The sequence below is a fragment of the Macaca nemestrina genome, chromosome 8, assembly GCF_043159975.1.
Source record: "Macaca nemestrina isolate mMacNem1 chromosome 8, mMacNem.hap1, whole genome shotgun sequence".
In the NCBI taxonomy this organism is placed as follows: Eukaryota; Metazoa; Chordata; class Mammalia; order Primates; family Cercopithecidae; genus Macaca; species Macaca nemestrina.
The window spans coordinates 49,084,801-49,110,514 of record NC_092132.1 but is presented as its reverse complement, the minus strand read 5'-3'; the positions used below and the strand labels follow the sequence as shown (position 1 = coordinate 49,110,514).

General features: G+C 43.0%; 1 protein-coding gene across 1 annotated transcript in view; it reads left to right on the top strand.

The window, feature by feature from the left end:
• The window catches only part of LOC105476109 (phosphatidylserine synthase 1), a 72,200-nt gene that overhangs the window by 26,875 nt on the left and 19,611 nt on the right, over positions 1-25,714 (top strand). The window contains exons 5-9 of the mRNA XM_011731772.3: positions 6,706-6,864; positions 11,281-11,432; positions 15,638-15,779; positions 17,845-17,957; positions 20,971-21,036. Coding sequence (XP_011730074.1) covers positions 6,706-6,864; positions 11,281-11,432; positions 15,638-15,779; positions 17,845-17,957; positions 20,971-21,036 — 632 coding nt within the window. The remainder of the gene's footprint in view (positions 1-6,705; positions 6,865-11,280; positions 11,433-15,637; positions 15,780-17,844; positions 17,958-20,970; positions 21,037-25,714) is intronic.

The window sequence follows — 25,714 nt, the reverse complement described above, 5'->3', positions numbered from 1 at the left end:
TGCCTCAGCCTCCCGAATAGCTAGGATTACAGGCACCCGCCACTACACCCGGCTAACTTTTGTATTTTTAGTAGAGACGGTGGTCTCACCATGTTGGCCAGACTGGTCTCGAACTCCTGACCCCAAATGATCTGCCTGCCTCGGCCTCCCAGAGTGCAGGGATTACAGGCATAAGCCACCACGCTTGGCCTTTTTTTTTTTTTTCTTTTTTGAGATGGCACCTCACTCTGTCGTCCAGGCTGGAGCACAGTGGCATGATCTCAGCTCACTGCAACCTTGGCCTCCCAGGTTCAAAGGATTCTCCTGCCTCAGCCTCCTGAGGAACTAGGATTACAGGCATGTGCCACCACACTTGGCTAATTTTGTATTTTTAGTAGAGACAGGGTTTTAACATGTTGGCCAGGCTGGTCTCGAACTCCTGACCTCAAGTGATCCACCCATCTCAGCCTCCCAAAGTGCTGAAATTATAGGCATGAGCCACCACACCCAGCCCATGATCAATTTTTTTAAATTATTTTTTATTTTTTATTTTTTAAAGACGGAGTCTCGCTCTGTCCCCCAGGCTGGAGTGTAGTGGCACAATCTCGGCTCAGTGTAACCTCCATCTCCCTGGTTCAAGCAATTCTCCTGCCTCAGCCTCCCAAATAGCTGGGACTACAGGCGCCTGCCACTACGCCCAGCTAATTTTTGTATTTTTAGTAGAGACAGGGTTTCACCATGTTGGCCAGGCTGGTCTCAAACTCCTGAACTCAGGTGATTTGCCCTCCCAAAGTGCTGGGATTACAGGCGTGAGCCACTGCACTCAGCCCGCCATGATCAATTTTTAACTCAATCTCCAGTCTTGCTCTCCTTCCTGGAAGATGGAGGGTGGGACTGAAAGTTCTAGGCTTCTAATCATGGTTTGGTCTTTCTGATAACCAGCCCCCACCCAGGAACTTACCAAGTCACCTCATTAGAACAAAAGATGCTCCTATCACCCAGGAAACTCCAAGGGATTAGGAACTCTGTGTCAGTAACTGGGGTCAAAGAACAGGTATTAGAACAAAAGATGCACCTGGCACCCCTGTTGGTCAGGAAAATTGCAAGGGTTTCAGGAGCTCTGGGCCAGGAACTGGGGACAAGGACCAAATTATTTATTTATTATGAATCACAATATCACACTATTTTATATAATAATGTGTTTGTTTCCAATGTTTTTTAATCCCAACATTTGGTACAGGTTAATTCTTTTCTGAAAAGGAGAACAGGAATTTGGGCCATAGATGGGCTTCCTTTGACAAACAAGAAGTAATACAAAGGGACTTAATAAAAGGTCCAAGAAATAATCATCCCCCCATAGTGACACTGGTGAAATCCTTCTTAGAGTGGTATTTAAAGATTGTTATCTGTAAATTTTTTAAGGGATATGCTTAAAGCTAAAATAAGAATGCCAGAAATTATTTATCAGTCTCAGGGGAGAAAGTCTGTTTTGGAATTTGTTTACTCTAAGGGAGAGAATGGCAGAGGTTGACGAAGATCTTAGCCTATCATAATGATGATAATGCAGATGACGGTTATAAGGATAATGGCAGTTATTTATTATGAGTTGTCTATTTGTCAGACACTGTGCAGGGCACTTTATATTCTACATAAGCCTCATGCATGCATGCTAGATGTTCATATCACCATTTTACAGAGGAGGAGATGGAAGCTAAAAATGCAGTATCTCACTGAAAACACAAGCCAATGGATCTCTCTGGCATCAAAACCTGTACTTTTCATTTGGAGTGTGCTTCCAGTATATAGTCATAAAAATAAGTGCTTTGATGCTCACAGGAGCCTTAGGAAATAGAAATTGGGAGAAAGATCCCAAAAGTAATATTTTCCTAAACATCTTTCTTGCATTTTTGACCAAAAGTGGTCACATTGCAAAGTAAACTGACTTGCAGGTGGATGTGCTTGTGTGCCTCTGTTGATCCAGTTCTCACAGCCAGTAGGAGGAGATTGAATCGAATAATAATGCTCTTGACACCTGGCTTTCTTAGGAATTTGATCTCACAGAGACATCCAGATGTCACAGTTACAGCCCCCAAGTAGCTGAACCTGGCTTTTAAACTCTAGTTTTCAAGTATTGGCTAAATCTTTCTTGCCAAAGTAAAGCACGAGGCTGTGTTCAGCTTGTAGAGTTCTAACTGGTGCTAAAACAGCCTCATCTTCTTCATCTCTAATCCCATCCCTTTATACTTCTTTAAAGTTGTCTTTTGCAATTCTAAGGACCTATTCATTAGTGGTTCCTTTATGCAAGACAGGTCTATAATTCCTGGCTTCCCAGAGTCCCTCCTCTCTCCACTCCTTCATGCTGCTACCCATTCCTAATCTTGATAGACCATGGTCCATGCCTGGTATCACACATTGAGACTCAGACTTCATTTTCTCTTAGAATCAATATTATAAATTAATATTATAAAATATAATATAATATAAATATAAATATTCATAAAATATTATAAATATAAATATAAAATATTATAAATCCCTTAGAATTAATATTATAATATTATAAATATTGTAAATTGGATCACTGAAATCCCATTAGAGGCAGTTTGTTTGTGTAATTGAAAAGTTGCTGCATTTTAAAATATTGATTCTATTCAAAAATATGTCTTTAAATTTCAGACAAGTTTGTAGACTGTGTTGTCTTGAAGCAGCAGTCTTTGGCGAGTTAATGCTGACCCCGCTTTTCTTCTTCATAAGACACCATCCCATGCTGGAGGGAGTGGGGGAGAGGGTGGGCGTGCTCCCTGTCCTCTTGGAGCTTGGAGTCTACAAGAAGGCAAATTAAACCAATAATTGTTGGCTGTTGAACCCTAAGACAATTTCAACAGCTTTTTAGAATTTTATTATGAAAAATTTTAAACCTGTGCAAGAGTAGAGAGAATCTATAACCTCATGTACCCATCACCCAGTGTCAGTATTACTGACACAGGCCCAAACTTATTTTACCTTTTCATTCCACATCCTGGATTATTTTGAAACAGTTCTCAGAAATTAAACCTAAAATAGATGGGCTTTTCCTTTTTTTTTTTTTGCATAACCACTGAACAGTGAACAGTATGCAGTGAGTGTTCACATTTCTGTAGTTGCTTCGTAAATGTTCTGTACAGTTGATTTATTGAAAATAGGATCCAGACAAGGTTTACACATTGCAGTTGATGTGTCTTTTAAATCTGTTTTAATCTGTAATTCCCTCTCATCATTTCCTGAAAGTTTATTTGTCAAAGAAACCACATTGCTTTATTCTATAGGGTTTTTCACATCTGGATTTTGCAGCTGCATTTGCAGTATCATCATTTAACATGTTCTTTTTGTACCCCTGTATCTTCTATAAAGTAGAACTCAGGTGTAGGGGCTGGATGAGATTCTGTATTCCGGATCAGTTTTTACAGTGGGACTGCTTCATAGCTGGTGCTACGTATCACACTAGGAGGCACACAGTGTCTGGTGGTCTCTCTTTTTATAATGTGAAGGTTGGTCATGGCTTTGCGAGGTCAACATCAATTTTAAGATGCACCATCAATTATAGGTATGACTTTTTGGAGGAGAAAAAAAGAAACCTTGGGCTGGGCATGGTGGCTCATGCCTGTAATCACAGCACTTTGGGAGGCCCAGGTGGGCGGATCACAAGGTCAGGAGTTTGAGACCAGCCTGGTGTTTGAGACCATGTTTGAGACCAACATGGTGAAACCCTGTCTCTACTAAAAATACAAAAATTAGCCAGGTGTGGTGGCATGCGCCTGTAATCCCAGCTACTCGGGAGGCTGAGACAGGGGAATCATTTGAACCCGGAAGGCGGAGGTTGCAGTGAGCTGAGATTGCGCCACTGCACTACAGCCTAGGCAACAGGGTGAGACTCTGTCTCAAAAAAAAAAAGAAAAAAGAAAAAGAAACCTTACGTTGAAAGTGCTACACATTGTAATATATTGAAATAGTCACCCTAATTCTCAAAACAATACAGTGTGAAAAAGGCATGTCACAGATTCAAGGAAGCACAATCGTTACAAAGGGGACAGCCTGTGCAGAGGCCCTGATTGGGGGTGTGGGGAGCTGGGACCAGTCTGGTACAGAAGGAGTGTAGGGATCAAAAGGCAGAGGGCCCTGCCTGAGGCTAAGGAGGCGGCCAGGGCTGAGCCAGCTGGGATGAGGAGTTTGGGTTATTCTAAATGTACGAAAAGGCCATGGAAGGTTTATAAGCAGAGGAGCTACATGACCTGTGTTGATGTTTTAGGAGGTCAATCAATAATACCTCCATTTCTAGTGGAGTTTGGAAACAGAAACAAGAGTTCAAAATCTCAGCTGATTTCTTCCTGTAAAAGCTCAGTGGAGCAGATAGCTTTAGACCTGGGCTGAATTAAGCAAGCCTGTCTTCCCCTCGCCCATTAGACAACCACAAGCTTCTTCTACAAAGCAGGGCCTGACCCATAAAAGTTGCTGCATGGCTGGGGGAGCTGATGAGAACCTGTGCTGTCTGTAGGCAGGTAATTTCCAAAGAGGACCCAAAAGAGGTTGGATCTCTTTCTTCTTCCAAAGTCAGCAACTGCCCCAGAGAGGAGTGAACAGATAGTTGGGCTGGAGACCCGGTGTGTGCAGTAGTGGAGATCCTTCTGCACTGGGACGGGCATGCTACCCAACCCCTTTCTCCCCGCCCTCCTGCCCCAGACACCCTTACACACATGCATGCACATTCCATGATCTGATGATGATTTTCAAGATCTCTCTGTAGTCTGAAGCTGGATGTGAATGCCCAGGTGCTTATTATAGCATCGTCTATACTTTGTTATATGCCTGACACATTCCACAGTTTTCGAAAGCTGTTATTATGGAAGTCTAAGCAAGAAATAATAGTGGCAGTGAGATGGATAAAAGAACAACCTGGGGAGGTAAAATGAATAGGACTTGGTATTTGGTTAGGTGTCCAGCAAGCGAGGCAGAGGGTAGGGTTGCCAAGATCAGCCTAGGAGCAGTTGGGAGTCAGCAGAATCTGTCTTTACCCATATTTTGCTCACAGACATTGTCCACTTGACCCCCTTTCCAGGCTTCAGCTCTCCGCTGTCTTCGGTTAAAGCCTGTGCCTCCTGGTTCCCAGGGTTCTGCCTGCACGCAGCTCTCTGGCTGCTTTAAACTGCAGTGCCCTGTGGCCCTTCCGGGACCAGGACCTCAAGTCTTACGAAGGGGATAACTGGTAAATCTGTTCATTACTAACTATACTGCAAATAGATGGATTGGTCTTTATGATTTTTAAAGTGCCTTCCCACATGTCAAAGCGTAGAAATACTTAATAGAGTATAAAGGCCTCCAGAGTTATCTGCAAGCTGTGATTACTTTAAGAGTAGCCTTCTAAAAACAGATCTTATCCCTTCCTTATCTAACTCTACACAGTGTATTCCAGAGTAAAGAAGAGGGTGGGGTGGTTGAGACATTTGAGTTGATGGGACGTGGCCGTGCTCCTTAACCTAATATATAACCTGCTTCAGCCTAAGGGCATTTCCCTCTGTCAGCCTGCGATTCTCTGTGACAAGAACGTGCTGTTCCAGAGTCCGGGAAGAGACTTTTCATCTTATTGCAGGGCAGTTTGTTTTTTTTTTTTAAGCCTTATCTTGACTCATCCGTATTGAATTTTATCCTCCTTTCTCCAGATTTCCCATTTACACAGCATAATCTCACATCATACTAGTGCTCAAAAAATAGAATTCTTAAAAATGTTTGTTCAGCTTTGCAAGTTGAAACGCATTTTATCTGAGAAGGAAATCTGATGTGTGGTGGGTTTCAGAAGAGACAGGGAAGCTCTTTTGCTCTCAGGAAGTATTTCTGGAATTTAAAACTATTATAGTTTATAGGAATTTTTTTCAGCTGGCTGATAATAGGGGGTGAATATTTGCCAACTCTTACTACTGCCTATCAAATTAATTTTGGGAAGAAAGGATGTGAAATGTAGAGATTCCCGATAAATGTTATATTATCATATTGTCATGCAGTCATATGATAAGATATTAAATTACTTAGAAATATGTATAATCAAAAACAAAGATACTAGAAATGGAACCAAAATTCTTAAAAGCTTTGTAATTTTTAATATTTAAATTATGTAGTAGCTGATATATTTTGGGGGAGGGGAGTTCTCTGTTCTTTTAATTACTGAAGTTGGGTGCTTTTCTTCTTTTTTCTAGCGTAACTATTTAAGGCTTTACATTTTCCTCTAAAGTTCAATTTTTACATGGTATATTTTCATTATCATTATGGCACATTAAAAAAATTATATTATGATTTCTTCTTTAATCCATGATATTTAGAAATGTGTGTTTAAATTTCCAAATCTATTGGGAATCTTGTATTTGTGCTTTAGTTACTGGCTTTAATATTGTTGCCCTGTGGTCAGATGACATGATCTATGTCATACCACCTCTTTAGGATATGTTGAGCCTTTGTAAAATTATTTTGCTTCTCATTTTAATGCAGCTTTTGCAATTCACAGCAAAGCAGTTTTGATTTATAAACTCAAATACTTGTCCATTTTCCCTCAAGACCCTTAAGTTATTAAAACTTTCTCTTTTTTTTACTGAGCAGGACTTATTAGTTGTCAAGGTCATATCTGTTCTCTTCATTTACCGGTGGAATCCTAGAAGCAAGTTGATTTCTAGAGTTTCACTAATTATTCACTTTTTTAAATAGGAGTATGCTGTCAACTGCCATGTGATCACCTGGGAGAGGATTATCAGCCACTTTGATATATTTGCATTTGGACATTTCTGGGGCTGGGCCATGAAGGCCTTGCTGATCCGTAGTTACGGTCTCTGCTGGACAATCAGTATTACCTGGGAGCTGACTGAGGTAAGAAGGAGGGCATTGGGGGTTCCCCAGACTGTGCCGTGTGTGTAGGTTTTATATATAGGAAAAAGTATGTCCGTTAATAGTCAGTTAATCCATTCTCCAGCCCCTGTGGTACAAAATATATTTAAACCATCCCATAAGAATATTTTATACTTCTGTTTAAAAAACAAGCAAATATTTAAAAAAACCTCCTTGTTAACTTAATAAAGTGTACCTTGGTCCTGCAAGTGTTAAAGAGAAACAAATGAAATAAAGCTAAAGAATGAAGTTAAAATTCCAAGTAAGACAAATAAATGGGAATGAGGAGATCTGCTTAGAATTCAATAGATCAGTTGACCTACTAACTAGCTTCCAATTTGAGATAATAGAATTTTGTGTTCAAGTACTATAAGAGCATCCAGGGTATTTGGTAGCTGCAAAATGGATTCTAAATGTTAGCTCTAATATGTCAGTAATCAAAAGTTTGTTGCATTTCCTTAATAAAAGAATTATAGTCTTGAAAAACTATTAGCAAAATGAAATTTTGGGAACTACCTCTTTATTGTTCTATTATTCTTAATCATTCCCAGTGAACAGCATTTGGCCACATGCACAGTATACTTCTCCATGCTCATCATTGTCCTGACCCTAACTTAGAGACGTGTGCCAGCTAGATGTGGCTTCCGTTAATGTGCCTATCACTGTTCTGGAGGCCAGAAGTCCAAAATCAAGGCATTGGCAGGACTGGTTCCCCCTGGGGCCTTTTGGAGCATTTGTTCCAGGCTCCTCCTCTATCTTTGTGGTTTGCTGGCAGTCGTGGTCCCTGGGCTTGTTGATGCATGGCCCCTTCGTGGTCACGTGGCGTTCTCCCTGTGCATGTCTGAGGCTTCATGGTGTTCTTTTTTTTTTTTCTTTTTTGAGATGGAGTCTCGCTCTGTCGCTGAGGCTGGAGTGCGGTGGCGCGATCTCAGCTCACTGCAACCTCCGCCTCCCGGAGGGTTCAAGTGACCCCTGCCTCAGCCTCCCAATAGCTGGAACTACAGGTGTGCGCCACTACACCCAGCTAATTTTTTGTATTTTTAGTAGAGATGGGGTTTCACCATGTTAGCCAGGATGGTCTCAATCTCCTGTCCTCATGATCTGCCTGCCTCAGCCTCCCAAAGTGCTGGGATTACAGGCGTGAGGCACCGTGTCCAGTCCCATGTGTTTTTCATAAGGACACACGAGCATTCCCTTTTATAAGGATACAGGTCACATTGGATTAGCAGCTCACTGTACTCCCTATGACCTCATCTTGACAAAGTACCTCTCCAATGACTCTATCTCCAAATAAGCTCAAATTCTGAGGTATTGGAGGTTAGGGCTTCAACACTGGAATTTTGAGAGGACACAACTCAACCGATCCATAATAGTGCCCAACACTTTACATATGCCTTCTAAGTCCTCACGACAAACCAGGAAAGGCGGTGTATACAGATTCCCACTGTACAGATGGGGGAGCTGGAGCGCACTGCCTTGCTTCCTTAGGTGAGCCAGGATTGGATTCCAGATGTGAAGTCCACATTCCTGCCCTTACACCACATTCCGCCTCTGAATTCCAAGCGTCTTTGGAACCCGGCTGCTGCATGGGCTTGTGTCAGGCACTTGGCCCTTGTCGGCCTCACTTGCTTCCTGCTTGCACTGCAGACTCGGCATCTGCTGTACCTTCTTTCCCTACTTCCCAGTGCCTGTGGTCGCCAGGCCCTATAGATTTCTATAGAGTCTTCTAAGCACCCAGTCGTCCACTGACGTCTCTTCAGACCTCTGCTCCCACTTGTCTCTAATCCACGGTCATCTCCGTCTGAGTTGCTTGTCTCTTCACTGTTTATTGCCAAATGATCCTCTTTAGACCCCACCAGACCAAGGCTCTTTCCTACTCAGAGCTCTTTAGTGTTTGTCCATTACTCTTTTTTGAGACGGAGTCTTACTTTGTTACCCAGACTGGAGTGCAGTGGTGCGATCTCGGCTCACTGCAACCTCCACCTCCTGGGCTCAAGCGATTCTCTTGCCTCAACCTCCCAAGTAGCTGGGATTACAGGCGTGTGCCACCACACCCAGCTAATTTTTAATTTTTAGTAGAGATGGGGTTTCACCATGTTGGCCAGGCTGGTCTCTTAAATCCTGACCTCAAGTGATCCGCCTCCCTCAGCCTCCCAAAGTGCTGGGATTACAGGTGTGAGCCACCGTGCCAGGCCTCCATTACTCTTAAAATAGAATCCAAACTTCCAGCCCTGCCTACGAGGCTCCAGGTTCACCAGCCCCTGCCTGCAGCCTCAGCCTCATCATGCCTCATTTTTGCCCTTGGTGCTGCAGCCGCCTCTGCTGTCTTCCCTGCCGCAGAGTCCTCCCCACTGCTCTTCCCTCTCTTCTCGCCCTTCACCTGCTAACAAGCTGTCTCCAGAGCTCAGCTCCGGAAGGCTTTCCCTGCCCCTCCAGTAACTGTGCTCCATCTTCATACAGCTGGAAATAGAACACCTCGCCACTCTCCTTTGAAATGCTCCTCACATGTTAGATACTTGATAAGTGTCTCTTCTGCTAAACCTTGTGCCTCAAGAGGGCAGGCCCATGCCTGTGTATTCCCAGACCCAAGGACTTTGCCTTCTACGCGGCAGATGCTCCACAAATCTGTAGTGAATGAAGGAATGCAGCCCCCTCCTCCTTGGGCTTGGGTCTGTGGGGGGCCCATCTCACCCCCAGAACCTGGTACCTTCAAGGAAAGTTTCTTAGGCTGGAGGATGTCCTCCACATCCCACTTTCTCTTGCATAGTTTTCTTTCAGCAAATATGTGTCATGGACTTCTGCTGAAGTTTCTCTCTTCTCTAAGGACAAGAGTTAAGATTCCATCTCGTGGCTTGGAACCTGGGAATACACTTGAAGGGTAGTACCAGGCCCCCAGGGTTAAGAATGCAGCCACAAGCCATCACATGCAGCAGCTACTCTGTAGCTTCTTGACAGCAGGTTCATTAAGAACAAAAAATTCCTCATATTTATAATTTGTTTATAGCTTACAAAATGCTTTCATGAATACTGTTTTATCTTTGTGGTATTTATTATATTGCTTCAAAGGTTTATAATTACAGGCTTGTCTCTTTCCAGAGAACTCCCAGGCATTGTCTTAATAATTTCACCTCCTTACATTGGACCTTCACACAGCAGGGCATGCTGTTCTGAACACAGCAGATACGTCCTTTGTTTTGAACAAATTGATTTACAGAGGACTTCTGTTCCACCCTTGATCTTACTGTTTCCCTTTCCTGGAATGCCCATATCTTCATCTCCATCTCATGAAATCAGTCATTCTTGTCCTTAATGTTCCCCCTCCAATATGTCTTTCTTGCAGAAGCTCTCTCCAGGAAAGTTCCAGAGGCCAAAGGAACCTTCAGCCTCAGTCAGAATGCATGTTTTTTCCACCATACTCCATTTATGTCACCATTGTAACACTTTCCTCAGTCTATCATATTTTGTGGTTCTGTTTATCTGGATAAACATCTGATCCTAGCACTTTGGGAGGCCGAGGCAGGCGGATCATGAGGTCAGGAGTTTGAGACCAGCCTGGGCAACATAGTGAAACTCTGGCTCAACTAAAAATACAAAAATTAGTGGGCGTGGTGGTGTGTGCCTATAATCCCAGCTACTTGGGAGGCTGAGGCAGGAGAATTGCTTGAACCTGGTAGGCAGAGGTTGCAGTGAGCCGAGATCGCACCACTGCACTCCAGCCTGGGCGTCAGAGCAAGACTCTGTCTCAGAAAAAAAACCCAAAAATACAACATCTGACTCCTCCCCTTGAAATCAAGACCCTTGACTTCCTTTTCTCTCACCACCTTGCACATCAATGGGCACTTAATAAAAGATTGTCATTATCGTGAATCACTTGGTGTGAGATTTCCTATTAAACTGTCATGCTTCCTACATCGTGTCATCAAGAGCTAACTGTTCTTTTACAACTTACTCAGTGTTTTACCTAAATATCTAGGGGATATTTTTGAAATGCACAACTTGAATTCTCAAGCTGCTAATTTTGAGAATTATGACAATGCTTTGTTGTCAGGGTTGGAAACTTTTCTCCTTTTCCTCTCCCAGATTCTTGTCACGTTGTCCTTAGCCAAGGTAATTAAGTGGTAGTATTTTTCAGGAGAGACCATCCTTTCTTTAAAGCCCTGTGTCAAAAAGAGAAGAACTGTTTGGATATGTGCTGTTTGTTTGCAAGCCATCTGCAATATAAAAAATAAGAAACAGATTGCAGAACCTGTTACTGTTGGTTATTTTCTATACGTTAGGAAAAAATGAAATGTCAATGACTTCTTCTGAAATAATGTATTATTAAAAAGGAAATGTATCTATCTGCATGGTAACCCAGTTTTGTTTATTATTTCAACCATGGTTTCTTGTGTTTCTCAGCTCTTCTTCATGCATCTCCTCCCCAATTTTGCTGAGTGCTGGTGGGATCAAGTGATTCTGGACATCCTGTTGTGCAATGGCGGTGGTATTTGGCTGGGCATGGTCGTTTGCCGGTTTTTAGAGATGAGGACTTACCACTGGGCAAGCTTCAAGTGAGTTGCCTTCTTTTTGGATATTAGTCACAGGTTTTCATGACATATATTTAATTGTTTTGGTAGGAATCCATTTTAGTATGGTCTTTGATGATAAGGAATAAATTCCATGTTAATAACTGAAACTCATAAATGATTATAAACCTGATTTCAAGCATTTGTTCAGAAAATGCTCAAACATTTATGATTTTCTCTTTCTCACCCTATGTATTCAGGGGGTCCTAACACCATCCTCTTAATTCAAAAGATTTCTCAAATCTACCCCCTCTTTTATCCCAACTGCCTCAGCCGTCATTCAGACTCCTATCCCTGGATCAATTCGTCTGTTTCCAGGTTAAGTCCTCCAGTCCTTCCCACAACATTGCTTGAGTGATCTTTTTGAAAACATCAGATTAATCATGTCATTCCCCTGTGATGGCTTCTCATGGTCTTTGGTTATGGTCAATACATCCATTGCCCCAGTAGGGAGATCCTTTCTCTATACCCTCCTAGGCACCCGAGGGTCTGTTTGTGCACATGCTCCCCTCTCTTCACCTGAGACTTGGCCTCTGTACCCATAGGCCAGCCTGATCATCCTTTTCTTCGCTGACTCAGCTCACTTGCCACCCAGGAAGTTCTCTGACTAGTTTTAAGTTGCATGCCCCACTGTGCTTCCAGTGGAAGACAGTCACACTGCCGGCATTGCTTTATCCTGCTTTGTTAAACTTGCTTCTCAGTTTGTTCTCAGTTTGCAGCAGGAATCATGCCATTGATAAGGAAGAATAATGATAATGATAATGAAAGCTGTGGTTGCTTCAGTTGTGTTTAAAACTGTGTTTACTTTATATAACAAAATAGCATTTTCCCCCATCATTAAATATTCTTCTAAAACATGATTTTAAAGGGCTTCTTTGTACTTCAACATATGGATAAACCATGTAGTATTTAACCCGTTCCGTTTTGTGGGCCTTTAGTTGTTTCAAAGTTTTGCTTTTATAAAGAAGACTGGAGTGATCATTCTTGGACATATATCTTAGTGTGCATCGTCTTGTTTTTTTTTGGTAAACAAATTCTTAGAAATAGAGTGTACCAATTTATAATCTCACCTGTAATATATATGTGTATCCATTTCACTATTGCCTTGAACTGCATTTTTAAACCTTTGTCAAATTTATCGCACATAAAATTGTGATACTGGATTTCTATCAATTTCTATTGGATTTACCCTCTTTTATTTGTGCTTTCTATAGATTAAGCTTATTAAGACTTTGCCATAAATGTGACTTTATTTTCCATTTTGTCATCCTGTTTTTTTTGTTTTTTTGAGATGGAGTCTCGCTCTGTCGCCCAGGCTAGAGTGCAGTGGTGCAATCTCAGCTCACTGCAGCCTCCGCCTCCCGGGTTCAAGCAATTCTCCTGCCTCAGCCTCCCAAGTAGCTGGGACTTCAGGCGCATGCCAGCACGCCTGGCTAATTTTTGTTTTTAGTAGAGATGGGGTTTCACCATGTTGGCCAGGCTGGTCTCAAACTCCTGGCCTCAGGTTATCATTCGCCTCGGCATCTCAGAGTGTTGGGATTATAGGCGTGAGCCACCATGCCCAGCCTGTCATCCCCTTTTAAACTAGTTTGTGGTGGATTTTTTATTTAAACATCAAAAATACTGTTAATCTTTTTGTTTAGGTAAATTTTAACTAGTATTTTCTTGTAGTTTCTAGTTTTGTTTGTTTGTTTTTTGAGACAGAGTTTCACTCTTGTTGCCCAGGTTGGAGTGCAATGGCACGATCTCGGCTCACCGCACCCTCTGCCTTCCAGGTTCAAGCGATTCTCCTGCCTCAGCCTCCCGAGTAGCTGGGATTAGCCACCACGTCCGGCTAATTTTTTTTTTTTTTTGTATTTTAGTAGAGACGGGGTTTCTCTGTGTTGGTCAGGCTGGTCTCTAACTTCTGATCTTAGGTGATCCACCTGCCTCAGCTTCCCAAAGTGCTGGGATTACAGGCGTGAGCCATCGCGCCCGGCCTTTCTTCTAGTTCTTTAATGGTTTTTCTTGTTTTAAGTGTTTAATCTGTCTTAAATTTATTTTGGTATATGATGTGAGGAGGAGATTTCACAATGTTTTTTCTATTGGTTAACCAGTTTTCCCCATCCCTTTTATTACTAAACCTTTCTTTGGTCACTGACTTGCAAGGACACTTTTTAATATATTTAATTTTAATTCTAATTTTTATGTATTTATTTTTTTGAGACAAGAGTCTTGCTCTGTTGCCCACGTTGGGGTGCAGTGGTGCAATCTCGACTCACTGCAACCTCCACTTCCCGGGTTTAAGCAGTTATCCTGCGTCAGCCTCCCCAGTGCCTGTAATTCACAGCTAGCATTACAGGCATGCACCACCACACCCAGCTAATTTTTGTATTGTTAGTAGAGACAGGGTTTCTCCATGTTGGCCTGGCTAGTCTCGACCCCAGCCTCCTAAAGTGCTGGGATTACAGGCATGAGCCATCATGCCCAGTCACTTTTTAATATATTTAAGGCAGCATTTAACCTAACAAAAATAGTAGCCATGCTTCAAGTATTGCTCCAAGCAAGCTTCACAAGCAGTATCTCATTTGAGCCTTGCATCAGTCCTGGGGGTAGACACTGTTACTCTCTTCATTTTAGGAATGATGCGATACTGAGGCTTAGGTTTAGTAATTTGCCTAAGGACACATAGCTAGCAAGCAGCTGAGTCTGAATTTGCACCAGAATGTCTGCTTTCCTTTTTTTTGTTGTTGTTATTTTTGAGACAGAGTCTGTCGCACAGGCTGGAATGCAGTGGCACAATCTCAGCTCACTGCAACCTCCGTCTCCCAGGTTCAAGCGATTCTCCTGCCTCAGCCTCCTGAATAGCTGGGACTACAGGCACCTGCCATCACACCTGGCTAATTTTTGTATTTTTAGTAGAGACAGGGTTTCACCATGTTGGCCAGGCTGGTCTCAAACTCCTGACCTCAAGTGATCTGCCAGCCTTGGCCTCCTAAAGTTCTGGGATTAGAGGCATGAGCCACCGCGCCTGGCCTCAGGATGTCTGCTTTCTTAAACACTGCTACAATATACTTCACTTCAATATACTTCCTTGTTTTCTTATGTTCATTCTTGAAATTTGACTTCAGAATCATTTTGTCAAGTTCCCAAGACATAAGGCCAACTAATAAACAACAACAAAAACTCATGTTGGTGGTTTTTTAAAGTAATATTAAATGTATAAATGAATACAGATTAAGTTGAATTAACCTCTTTGCTATATTAAATATCCTGATTCTTGATCACGCTGCATCTCTACTTATTCCCATTTTCTTTTCAGTCTTTCTATGCACTTTGCTATTTTTACAGTATAAGTCTTTTGTAGTTCTTGTTTTTTTTTGGATGGTCTCTGTTTTTTGCTGCCAGTGTGCCGCAGATCTTCTTGCTGTGATGTTTTCTCAGTAGAGTTTGTTGGTGGATAGGTGGGTGGATGAAGGAACAGCCCTGGTTTCCTATCACTCTCCCTGCTCCCATCCGGTAGAACAGAAGGCCTGACTGGTTGGTGCTTGTGCCTCCAAGCACTTAGCACAATGTTGGAGACATGAAAGTTCATGAAATAAATATTTGTGGAATTAAAGACTCATTACCAGTTATTAAATAGTATTTATTACACCTTGGGTTTTGGCTCTCCTGGACTAGGACAGGAAGGGCTGGAATCTACACCCACCCCTAATGCTGAGTGTGGCAGCCACTTGCTGTCTCTGAGCCTTAATGTCCACATTTGTAAATTATAGGACTGTTTAGTTCTTTCATGGGTGTATGAAACTTTTGAGTAATTTCGAGGATGAAAATGAAGAAGGGTTAAATATCACTGTTCATCAACCCAAAGTGTTTACTGCTCTGGGGAAGAAATAGGGTAAAGAAGTGATGTGGGTAATGCAAGAATACGGAGTGTGTGCAGTTTTACCTGGGAGAGAAGCAGTGGGTGAGAACAGTCTCCTTGCTGCCCTGTGCCTGTCATCCGTACAATTCCCCATTGAGTGTGCTTCTGTCACCTGCTTTACCTGTATAAATAGAGAGACTTTTGAGACACAATTCAAATAAAAAGCAGTCTCTTTGTCCTGAGCATTTGTTATAAAAATCATCAGCGCACAGGATTTTTTTCTTGTGGTTTGTTTTTCCCCCTGCCTTATCTCTGGATTTTCACTGGAGCCATTCTCTTCTTACAGGGACATTCATACCACCACCGGGAAGATCAAGAGAGCTGTGCTGCAGTTCACTCCTGCTAGCTGGACCTATGTTCGATGGTTTGACCCCAAATCTTCTTTTCAGAGAGTAGCCGGAGTGTACCTTTTCATGATCATCTGGCAGGTATTTTTTCAGATGCCTAGAAGTTGGGAGGAAAACAAAGACTAAAATAAAAACTTTTTAGGAATTTAGAGTTAACGTTAGTTTACATTGCTTTTCAGTGCCATACTTTACAAGATATAATATTCTGCAGCTGGCATGTAGAATAATTAAGCAAAGTGATATTATGATGCCTAAGGTCTTGCCTCATTGTGAAGACAGCTTTAAAATATGGATCTTTGAATTACAAATTAGAAACAGGTTAGATTCCATGAAATAAATTGTGTCTAGCATCCATCATCCAATGAGTTAGGCATTGGATTGCTTTTTAGAATGATCATTTTTAAGACCAAAGGAACAAATGAGAAGGCTTTTCTTACATTCCTAATTTAGTGTTTATTGGTTAAAATTGTTCCTCAGCTGTGACCACTTTGGGTAATCTGTAGGGTGCTAAATGAGTGCCAGGGAATTGGAGCCTTTTGCTGAGTCCTCCAGAGTGTTGTCCTCCGTGGAGAGAAGCTGTATTTCCAAGTGGCCCACTTCACGACGGAAGTGATTCCGACAGCCCAGGGTCTTGGCAAAAGATTATGAAGCATCTGTGTTTCTGACTGACAGCAATTTTTTCTGATGCTCCTGGCCCCAGGTTGTTTCACAACTTTTGGAGAGTAGCCAAGAGAAACCAGCTTTTGCCTTAAGAGGGTCTTTCAGAATCATCAGAAATCATGTTTTGGACACATAAACACAAAATACTCCCAACATAAGGAAAACATTAGCAGATGTCACTTTTAGGACAGACGATCTTCCTTGTTCACACAGAGACAATACCCATGTCAATAAGTGGAGTTTATGCATACAGAAGTGTATGTGAATAGTTAAGTAAGTAGTCACCATGGTTTGGAGAGGTCAGTACCTTTAAAAACAGGACCGTAGATGGGTTGGGATTAAGCTTTGCCTTATCAGGCCCAATGTCATGGAAAGCAGAAGCTTTCTTTTATTAGAAGGAAGAATGATTGGATTTGTCAAGGAGGGTAGTATAGTGCTGCTAGGGTGGAACCACCTGGTGGTATGCGATGGAGCACACCTGGATCCGGGATCCAGCCAGAGAGCAGCCATGTCCCAGCCACAAGATATTTTGTGCTACTCATCATGATGAACTGCATGAAGATGCTAACCTCAGGGAAAAGAACTACTGCTCCCAGCTGAAACTTGGACCAACCCTTCACACCCACTTTTAAGGACTGCCTTTGGTAGAGGATCCGCTCTGTCCCAGGCGTGTGCTGCACAAGTCCATCGTCATCTCTCAGACGTGTCTCCAGCTTCTTCTTTTGCTTTTTTTTGAGATGGAGTTTCACTCTTGTCACCCAAGTTGGAGTGCAGTGGCACAATGTCGGCTCACTGCAGCCTGCAACCTCTGCCTTCTGGGTTCAAGCAATTCTCCTGTCTCAGCCTCCTGAGTAGCTAGGATTACAGGCGCCCATCACCACACCTGGCTAATTTTTGTATCTTTAGTAGAGATGGGATTTCACCATTTTGGCCAGGCTGGTCTCAAACAACTTACCTCAGGCGATCTGCCTGCCTCGGGCTCCCAAAGTGCTGGGATTATAGGCGTGAGCCACTGCGCATGGCCTCAAGCTTCTTTTGATTATTAAAGAGCTTACTTATCTACAGTGGGAATTCTCTTAGACCTGGCCTGATTTCTGTACGGCAGCATAGGTGTTCTGTGGCACAGGTTTGCTTTCATGATTTCTGTATGCTGAAAGCATTTCTCTTCTGACTATCCCAGTAGATCACACGTGTGAGCTGAGTAACAATAATACAAACGAGGAAACATGACAAATAGCTGATATCCTGTGCCCCTACGTGCCCATCCACCACCCCCACCACCTCTCCCTGGGCCTCCAATTGGTCCCTGCCCATAATGTACTGGCTGTTAACTAGTTTGAATAGCAACCCTTGGAAGACCACATCTATTCTCCGAAAATGCTTTGAACATACCAATTATTTCTAATTGTAGAATGTCTATTTAAAGAATAGAGGATTTTGAATTAGCACGAGGTACCAGGTTGACTAATTTCTCCGTCTTTTTCAGCTGACTGAGTTGAATACCTTCTTCTTGAAGCATATCTTTGTGTTCCAAGCCAGTCATCCATTAAGTTGGGGTAGAATTCTCTTTATTGGTGGCATCACGGCTCCCACAGTGAGGTAATTCTGCACAAGCCTGACTGTCATATGAGAACATTAACTTGCTTTAGATTGTCCTGTTTAGCATAAGGAAAGTCACATAAACTAGCAGATTTTCCATGAAAATATCATCATAAAGAATTATACATCCAGAATATGAAGAAAATGTTTTGTTCTCAGATGTCAGTAACATTAACCAGACATTAAAAAAGGGAAGCACTTGATCAACACCACACCATAGTACTATCCATTATCATCAGATTCCTTTACAGTCTTGGACTGCTGATCTTTTTTTCTCCTATAACATCATATTAGAAAAAAATAACAGCATAGTGATGCTGAGTTTTTTAAAAATGAGATTACTGGAAAAATGCAAACGTTTTTATGGTAGAACTGAAGTCATAAATGACATTATTTTTTGAATGAGGCTTTTAGCTTTTTCAGACCCAATTAATTTAATTTCCTTTTAAAAAGGCCCTTCCTGCAGTCCTCCAGGACAACTGAGATAAGCTTGGGTGTTCCCGCCATTATCCCCTGGATTCATGTGGGGCCCTAGAGGTGAGGCTTATTCAGACACCATCCCTCAAGTAGGCTGGTTCCAGTGCGGTTCAAAGCAAGCATTTTCATTTGTTTCATTTTTCCTATTTAGAAACGGCATTTGGGTTTTATAACTAATATGGAATACTGGCATTAAAGAGTAGCAAGACCAAAAATCTGCCAAAGGTACAAATATAATCTAAGTAGTTAAAAGAGTTAGCTTTTCAGAAGCTGTAAGATTGCTTATTTCATTATTTTTAATGTGCTTGCAAACCCCACAAGCAGCGGGCCTTACTTGCCAAGGACGGTAGATCCACACCTTGGTCAAACAGACCTTCCAGCCAGCACCTCTTCTTGTTATCATTCATTATTACCAAAAAAAAAAAAAAAAAAAAAAAAAAAATCTCCAGATCCTGGATTCAACAAACCAAGTAAGACACGTCCAAGTCCTGAGGAGTTAAGCCTAACATTCCCATCTGTTCTTTTTGTTATGACCAGAATGGAAAAGAAGAGTGGGTAAGCCAGCAGCCCTTTGAAACTTCATAGATCAGTGGTCTATTGCAGTCATTATCTCATAAATCCTGTTTTTTCTTAATGGTTTAGAGTACCCATTTAAAATGTAATTTAATTTGAGACTTTACAATTTTTTCAGAAAAGATTCACTGCAGCTCTTTCATAAAATTAAGAGCAATCAATAAAGTAAGAATGGAAAGAAGTTTCTTCTTAGAACAGAATAGCAAATTACATATGATTTATCATAAAATTTCAGTATTAAACATTCCAAAACAAAAACTAGACACTAAAAATCCAATGTTTTGAACTCTTGAGAGATCCTCAAAATTTTATAATACCCTATGGATTTCTCCACAACTCTCTTTGTTTAAAAAATCAGGCACTTCCTGTGCCCTTAACACTGTTTGAGGCAGTTCCCATGTAAGGAGGTTCTTTGACAAATTACTTGGAAAGATGGACGTGCTGCTAACGGATTTTAACATAGCCACCCCATTTAGCAAATGTTAGGTCCTGAAAGGAGAGTTTAGAGGCTTCAGTGTAAATCGTACACACCACATCTCCAGCTTCTTCCTTCTTTATTAGACTTTCACACGAATCTGCTTTGAGAAGATATTTGAGTGAACATGCTTTTAATCTGATAATATAAAGTACAATATAAGGAAATGGGTCCAGTTAGAGGGTAAAGTAGCTAAAATGGTCAAGACATATTAGGTCATGACAATATGAAGTTAGAGGAGAAGCTATATTCTTTATAATTAGAATTCTTCACTCTGGTCTTTGGGGTGAGGAGACAGTAGTTTATGGATGAGCTTCAGGTATCTGTGAATCCCCTGAACTTTAATGCAAAGTGTTATGCCTTTGTCATAGCTTTCGTCAAATCCTCAAAGAGTCAGTGACCCCAAAAAGATGATGAGTTTCTGGTTCAGATGCTGCTGCTGCAGGGGTGGCTTGAGTTTCAGGGGTACTTCCAAGACTCCAAGCCATGCTGTCCCACACAGAAGCCACTCCCCAGCTGTGGCTGTTGAGCACAGAGATGTGGTCGGTCCACAATGAAACGTGCCGTCCGTGGAAACTACACACCAGACTTTGAAGAGTTGGGGCCAAAACAGAATATAAAATACCTCATTATAATGTTTTAATATATTTGTTTAAATATTAGTTTAACATATTAATAAAATGGATTTTATATGTTCCTTTTTACTTTTTTAACACGTCTACTGGAAAATTTAAAATTGCATTTATGGCTTGCATTACATTTCTACCGGATGGTGCTGTTCTGAGCCTTTCAGCACCATGTCATTGCCTGTTTTTTTCTGAACTTGTCAGTAACATTCCAAGTAATTGGCACTCAATGGCAGTGAGATATAGCTGGGGTCCCATTCCAGTTTCTGAAAGGCAAAAATCTGTATATTTTTTGCCTGGTTACAATCAGCAACCTTTGTCCTGGAGAGAACCAGAGGGGACAACCGATGGACAGTGCTGTTCACTCTCGGGAGTCACCTCCACGGAGCTAGACATGGAAACACCCACCCGGGCTTGCTTTGGGCGGGGCTGTGGAAGTCTTACCGCTGAATCCAGACTGCCTTGCCAATAATCTGGCTCTTTTTCGTTTTGTTTTTTTTCTCTTTCTTTTTTTTTTTATAAGGCTACTCGAGTGAAGCAGTGGGAGTGGAAAAGGAACAGAGAAATCTGTAAATGGTTGTGATCAGTTAGTTGCAAACACCCTGGCACTCAGACCAGACAATAATCTGGCCCTTTAAATGATGCTCCCCGCTCCCTCCAGCCTAACCCAAATGCTGAATCTCTTACAGGAATGTTTCAACAGGCACTGGCTTTTTCTTCTCTTGAACAGAACTAGACCAGGCAGCCTGACATGGGACACGGAGGGACGGTTTTTACATTCACTCTGTCAAAGTGATTTAATTATGTCCTGACTTGCTGGTCTTCCAGCAGCTCTCAATGAATTCCAACTTTGTTCTTTCAGACAGTACTACGCTTACCTCACCGACACACAGTGCAAGCGCGTAGGAACACAGTGCTGGGTGTTTGGGTGAGTAATCTGTTATTGTGGAGATTTAAAAACCACTTAAGCCCTAAATTTCTTTGGGTATTTCTTGACCCTGTGTTAACAGCCTTTCAGTATAATTTTTCTGTGAAGGCAGGTGGACAAGATTTTATTTATATGTATGTGTGTATGTGTATATATATATATATATATATATACACACACACACACACCCATTATAGAGAAGAAATTACTTTTCACAGATATTTAAACAGTACATTCTCCCAATTAAAAAATAATACATGCACAATGATAAAAATTCAGTAAAGGATCTAGAAGGAACTAAAGATCACCCAAAGAAGTCAACCATTTGGAGATAATTGTTGTTAATATTTTAATGTCATTCCTTTACATTTTTCTGTGTGTGTGTGTGTGTGTGTTTCCAACTGTCATCTAGATTCTGAAGGGTGACATAGTTTTAAAGGCTAAAAATGTTGATACTCAGGTTAGATTTAGGAAGGTTCCTCCTGACCGCTAGAAGACTAAGGGCCATTGTCATTTGTTTCTCATAAGTTCTGTGTGGTAAGCTTGATTTTCTTACCCAAAGTGGTTGCAGCGTAAAGGGTGATAAGATGGATTTGGTTTCCTTTGTTCATGATATAGCAGGAGGGAGGATTCACACATCTCCCAGATTTCTGACAGAGCAGAGGCAGCGCTCCCGCTTCTTGTGTGAGGGCCCTGTGTCCTGGAAGAAGGGATGCGGGCCGCTCCTTCTAAAGGATTGTCCAAGGAGGAAATGGGCTTTCCTGCATTTGAGCTCTTCTCTCCCACTCACACATTCTTTCCACGTGCACTTTGCTTTCATATTTAAAAGTCCTTAGCAAGGTCTTATTATTCTGCTGTGGAGTGGATTTCTTTTTCTACAGAATTGTATCGATTTACGTGTTGAGGAAAATAGGTGGGTCAGAGAGAGAGGTCGTGTCATGACAAGTTTCTTTCTAATTGGACAACCATAAAACACCATCCACATGGAGGGAGAAATGGCAAAGGTAAACTCCACTATGGCAGCTCATGCCTGTAATCTCAACAATCTAGGAGGCTGAGGCGGGAGGATCGCTTGAGGCCAGGAGTTTGAGACCAGCCTGGGTAACATAGCGAGACATTGTCTCCACAAAAAGTGTTTTAAGTCGGCCAGGCATGATGGCACATGCCTGTACTCTGCGACTCTGGAGGCTGAGGCAGAAGGATCACTTGAACCCAGGAGGTCAAGGCTGCAGTGAGCTATGATTGTGCCTCTGCACTCCCACCCGGATGATAGAGCAAGACCTCGTCTTTCTCTCTCCCTCTTTTTTTTTTTTTAAGGAAAAAAAAAAAGGAAAAAAGTAAACTATGCCGAAGAGTGATAAACACTGCCCCAGAAAGTTGTGGCTTGTTTGAAAGTGATTAAAATATAGTGAAATGCAAAGGAGGGATCATTGGGCTAACTTAGTGTGCTTTACTGAGAATTGAGAACCCCCGGAACAGTGTGATATCAAGATTGATGAATCTTGTGAGAACCAGTGAGCTGTGCTGAAAAATAATAAAGCCCACCTCATAAATCACACCCAGTGGATCCTCCTGTGAGTGTGAACAACCATGAGAGCTGCCCCCTGCACAGTCCACACTGCCAGCTAGGGAAGGTGAAACAGGAACCACAGCCTCCCGCTCTCCTGACCCCGGAGGCCACCCACTTCCTTCCTCTGCCCCAGCTCTATCTCCCCGACGTTTTGTCATTATTTCCTCTCCTATCAAAACAGAAAACACTTAAGTGTGTGGTTTCCTTTAATCACTAGTAGCTGCTTTATAACTTTCTTTTCACTAATTTTGGAATGATCTCAGACTTTGGTAAGGTGGAGAAATGAGAGGGAGCAGTGCCCTAAATAGTGACTTTCTGAATGTTGCCTTTTGGGAGGTGGAAGGGGAAAGGCAAAGGTCAATTAGGAGTACCCGCCTGGGGTTCTTTCCCAGCACTCCAAACTTTTTCTCCTGAAGAGGGTACTTTCTCTTCTATAAACATGGTATCCTCAAAATGTTTTTATGAATTACTTGCTGTTGTAGCTAAATACATGTCATCCCTAACAGTTGTGCCATAGACTGAGCTTTTAAACCTTTTATACGAAAGGTGTTGCACTCAGCAAAGAGAGGGCGCCATCCAGCAAGGGAATGGGATCCCTGACAGGGAGAAAGCAGCCACGTGGAAAGGTGGGCTCTTTCTCTATTTAGATGTCACATGGTATTCCTTCAGCTCGGTGGGAGTTTTGGGGCCAGACTGATGTGAACAAATTCCCCAGGTGTGGGGTTTATGTCATCTTTGTCTTTTCCCCACTCCACCCCAATTAGAATTGAGCTTCTCTGCCTCAAAAAGAGTATTGGCCCAGTTTAAATAGAAGCAGTGTTTTTTCGCCTAGTGCTAGGAGGAAGGTGGCCAAGGGTCTGCTGGAACAGCAGTGCACAGTTGGCTTTTCCTTTTCCTGGGAGTGCATGGGGTGGACCCTCACGGGAGAGTGAGCCTACCCTGCCTGAGGGCCCAGGACTGCATCCTGCCTCCCAGAGGCAGCCAGAGCTGCTCCTCACCTGACCAGTTTCCTCGCTGCCTGTTATCCCACCTCTGCTAATGTGTCCATCACAATAAGTTCCCATCTCTGCTGGTCTCCAAGGTCAGCTCCAAACCAGCCAGTCCTTTCCCCATCCTCTTCTCGGATCTTCTATACAGTATCTGCCTTCTTGAAACTGTCCTTTTCCCTCTGCAACATCTGTCCTGGATTTCCTCTCACTTTTCTCTCCCCTTTGTTGACTTCCCATTCTTTTTTTTTTTTTTTTTTTTTTGAGACGGAGTCTCGCTCTGTCGCCCAGCCCAGGCTGGAGTGCAGTGGCGCGATCTCGGCTCACTGCAAGCTCTGCCTCCCGGGTTCACGCCATTCTCCTGCCTCAGCCTCCCGAGTAGCTGGGACTACAGGCGCCCACAACAGCGCCCGGCTAATTTTTTGTATTTTTAGTAGAGACGGGGTTTCACCGTGGTCTCGATCTCCTGACCTTGTGATCCGCCCGCCTCGGCCTCCCAAAGTGCTGGGATTACAGGCGTGAGCCACCGCGCCCGGCTGTTGACTTCCCATTCTATCCCTCTCTCCTCCTTACAATTTCTCGTAATTGTGCTTTTGTTCTGTTGTTCTTCCAGGCCCATAGTTCGGGCTTTCTTTCTTTTTAAATTTTATTTCTTTTGAGACAGAGTCTTGCTGTGTTGTCCAGGCTGGAGTTGAGTGTCAGTGATCACAGCTCACTGCAGCCTTGACCTTCCAGGCTCAAGCAGTCCTCCCACGTCAGCCTCCCAGGTGGCTGGGACTATAGGCATGCACCACAGTGTCCAGCTAATTATATTTTAGTTTTCGTAGAGATGGGGTTTCACCATGTTGCCCAGGCTGGTCTTGAACTCCTGGGCTCAAGCAGTCCTCCCACCTTGACCTCTCAAAGTGCTGGGATTATAGGCATGGGCCACTACCCAGCCCAGACTGTCTGTCTAAAGGGTAGATGCAGCTATGAGCATGAGCTTCCTTCTAGGAAGAGGGCGCAAACACAGGGGAACAGGTGTCAGGAGGGGAGTCCCTTCCCAGCAAAAGGGTGTCACCGCCGTCCTGCTGGTATAGCTTTATAGCCAGTTCCCCTTCTCCTCATGACTGTGTCTGTTCATCCTCCCCGTATCTTGCCACACCCCATCCCCTCCACTCAAGTACACCTCCACTGACATCTCAGAAGCTCTGACAGTGGTTACAAAGCTTTTGTTTTTTTAGCAGCTGACCTCCCTGTGTTCAAATGGCATCTTGCCCCAAATCCTACTAAGTATCTAAACGACTAAGCAGAACAGTTCTGGGTTTGCCACCCAAGACCCGCTTCTCCCCTCCCCTCCTTGCCCCAGGGATTCTTTGGAAGTTAGAAAGTTCAGAGGAGCGCAGTAGGAATTGTTTCTATTGTTTATGCCACACTTAGCTCTTGCTTCCTCCAAAAAGGTGTCTTTGCCCCCGCTAATCAGAACTAGAAGCTCACTCCTGAACTTGGAGAACGCTTCATGTCATCCTGTGTGATTGTGTGGTCATTGAGCTAACATGGATTCACGTCTCCATCCATGTTATTGGAGGCCGGCCCCTGGCTGCCAGGAGAGGGGCTCACCCACCCTCTGAGCCGTCCAGGGATTGCTTGTGCAGCCGTGGAGCAGTGCGTGTGGGATGCAGCAGCCAGGTACCCAGCCTCCATGTCCCCGGCATTGCTGTGGCATCCTCAGAATCCACGTGCAGTCTTGTTGGCAAGCCAAAAACTCCTCTTCTGCTTCTCAAGTTTGGCTCACACACACTAGCCTAGAGCTTTCATTCCCCAGATTCCTACAACAACCCTGCTAGCATGCCTGCTTCACTCAACTCACCGAAGAGCTCCTGACTCTGGGCTCTGCATTAACATCATCTTTTTTCCCACCTTGTGGAGCTGGCTCCACAAATCGGGGGTGCTGGGAGTACGCGCGCCAGTAACCAGCCCTAGGTCAGGAATCTGTAGTGCCTGCTCCCAGCAGAAGCACCTCAGGCTGCCCAAATGTTTATTTACCTTTTAACCTTGCTAAATCAAGATACAGGATGGTGGATGGCACCACAGGGAATGGAGGCCCTGACTGAATTCCATTAAGCCACAATTTGGCCACCTA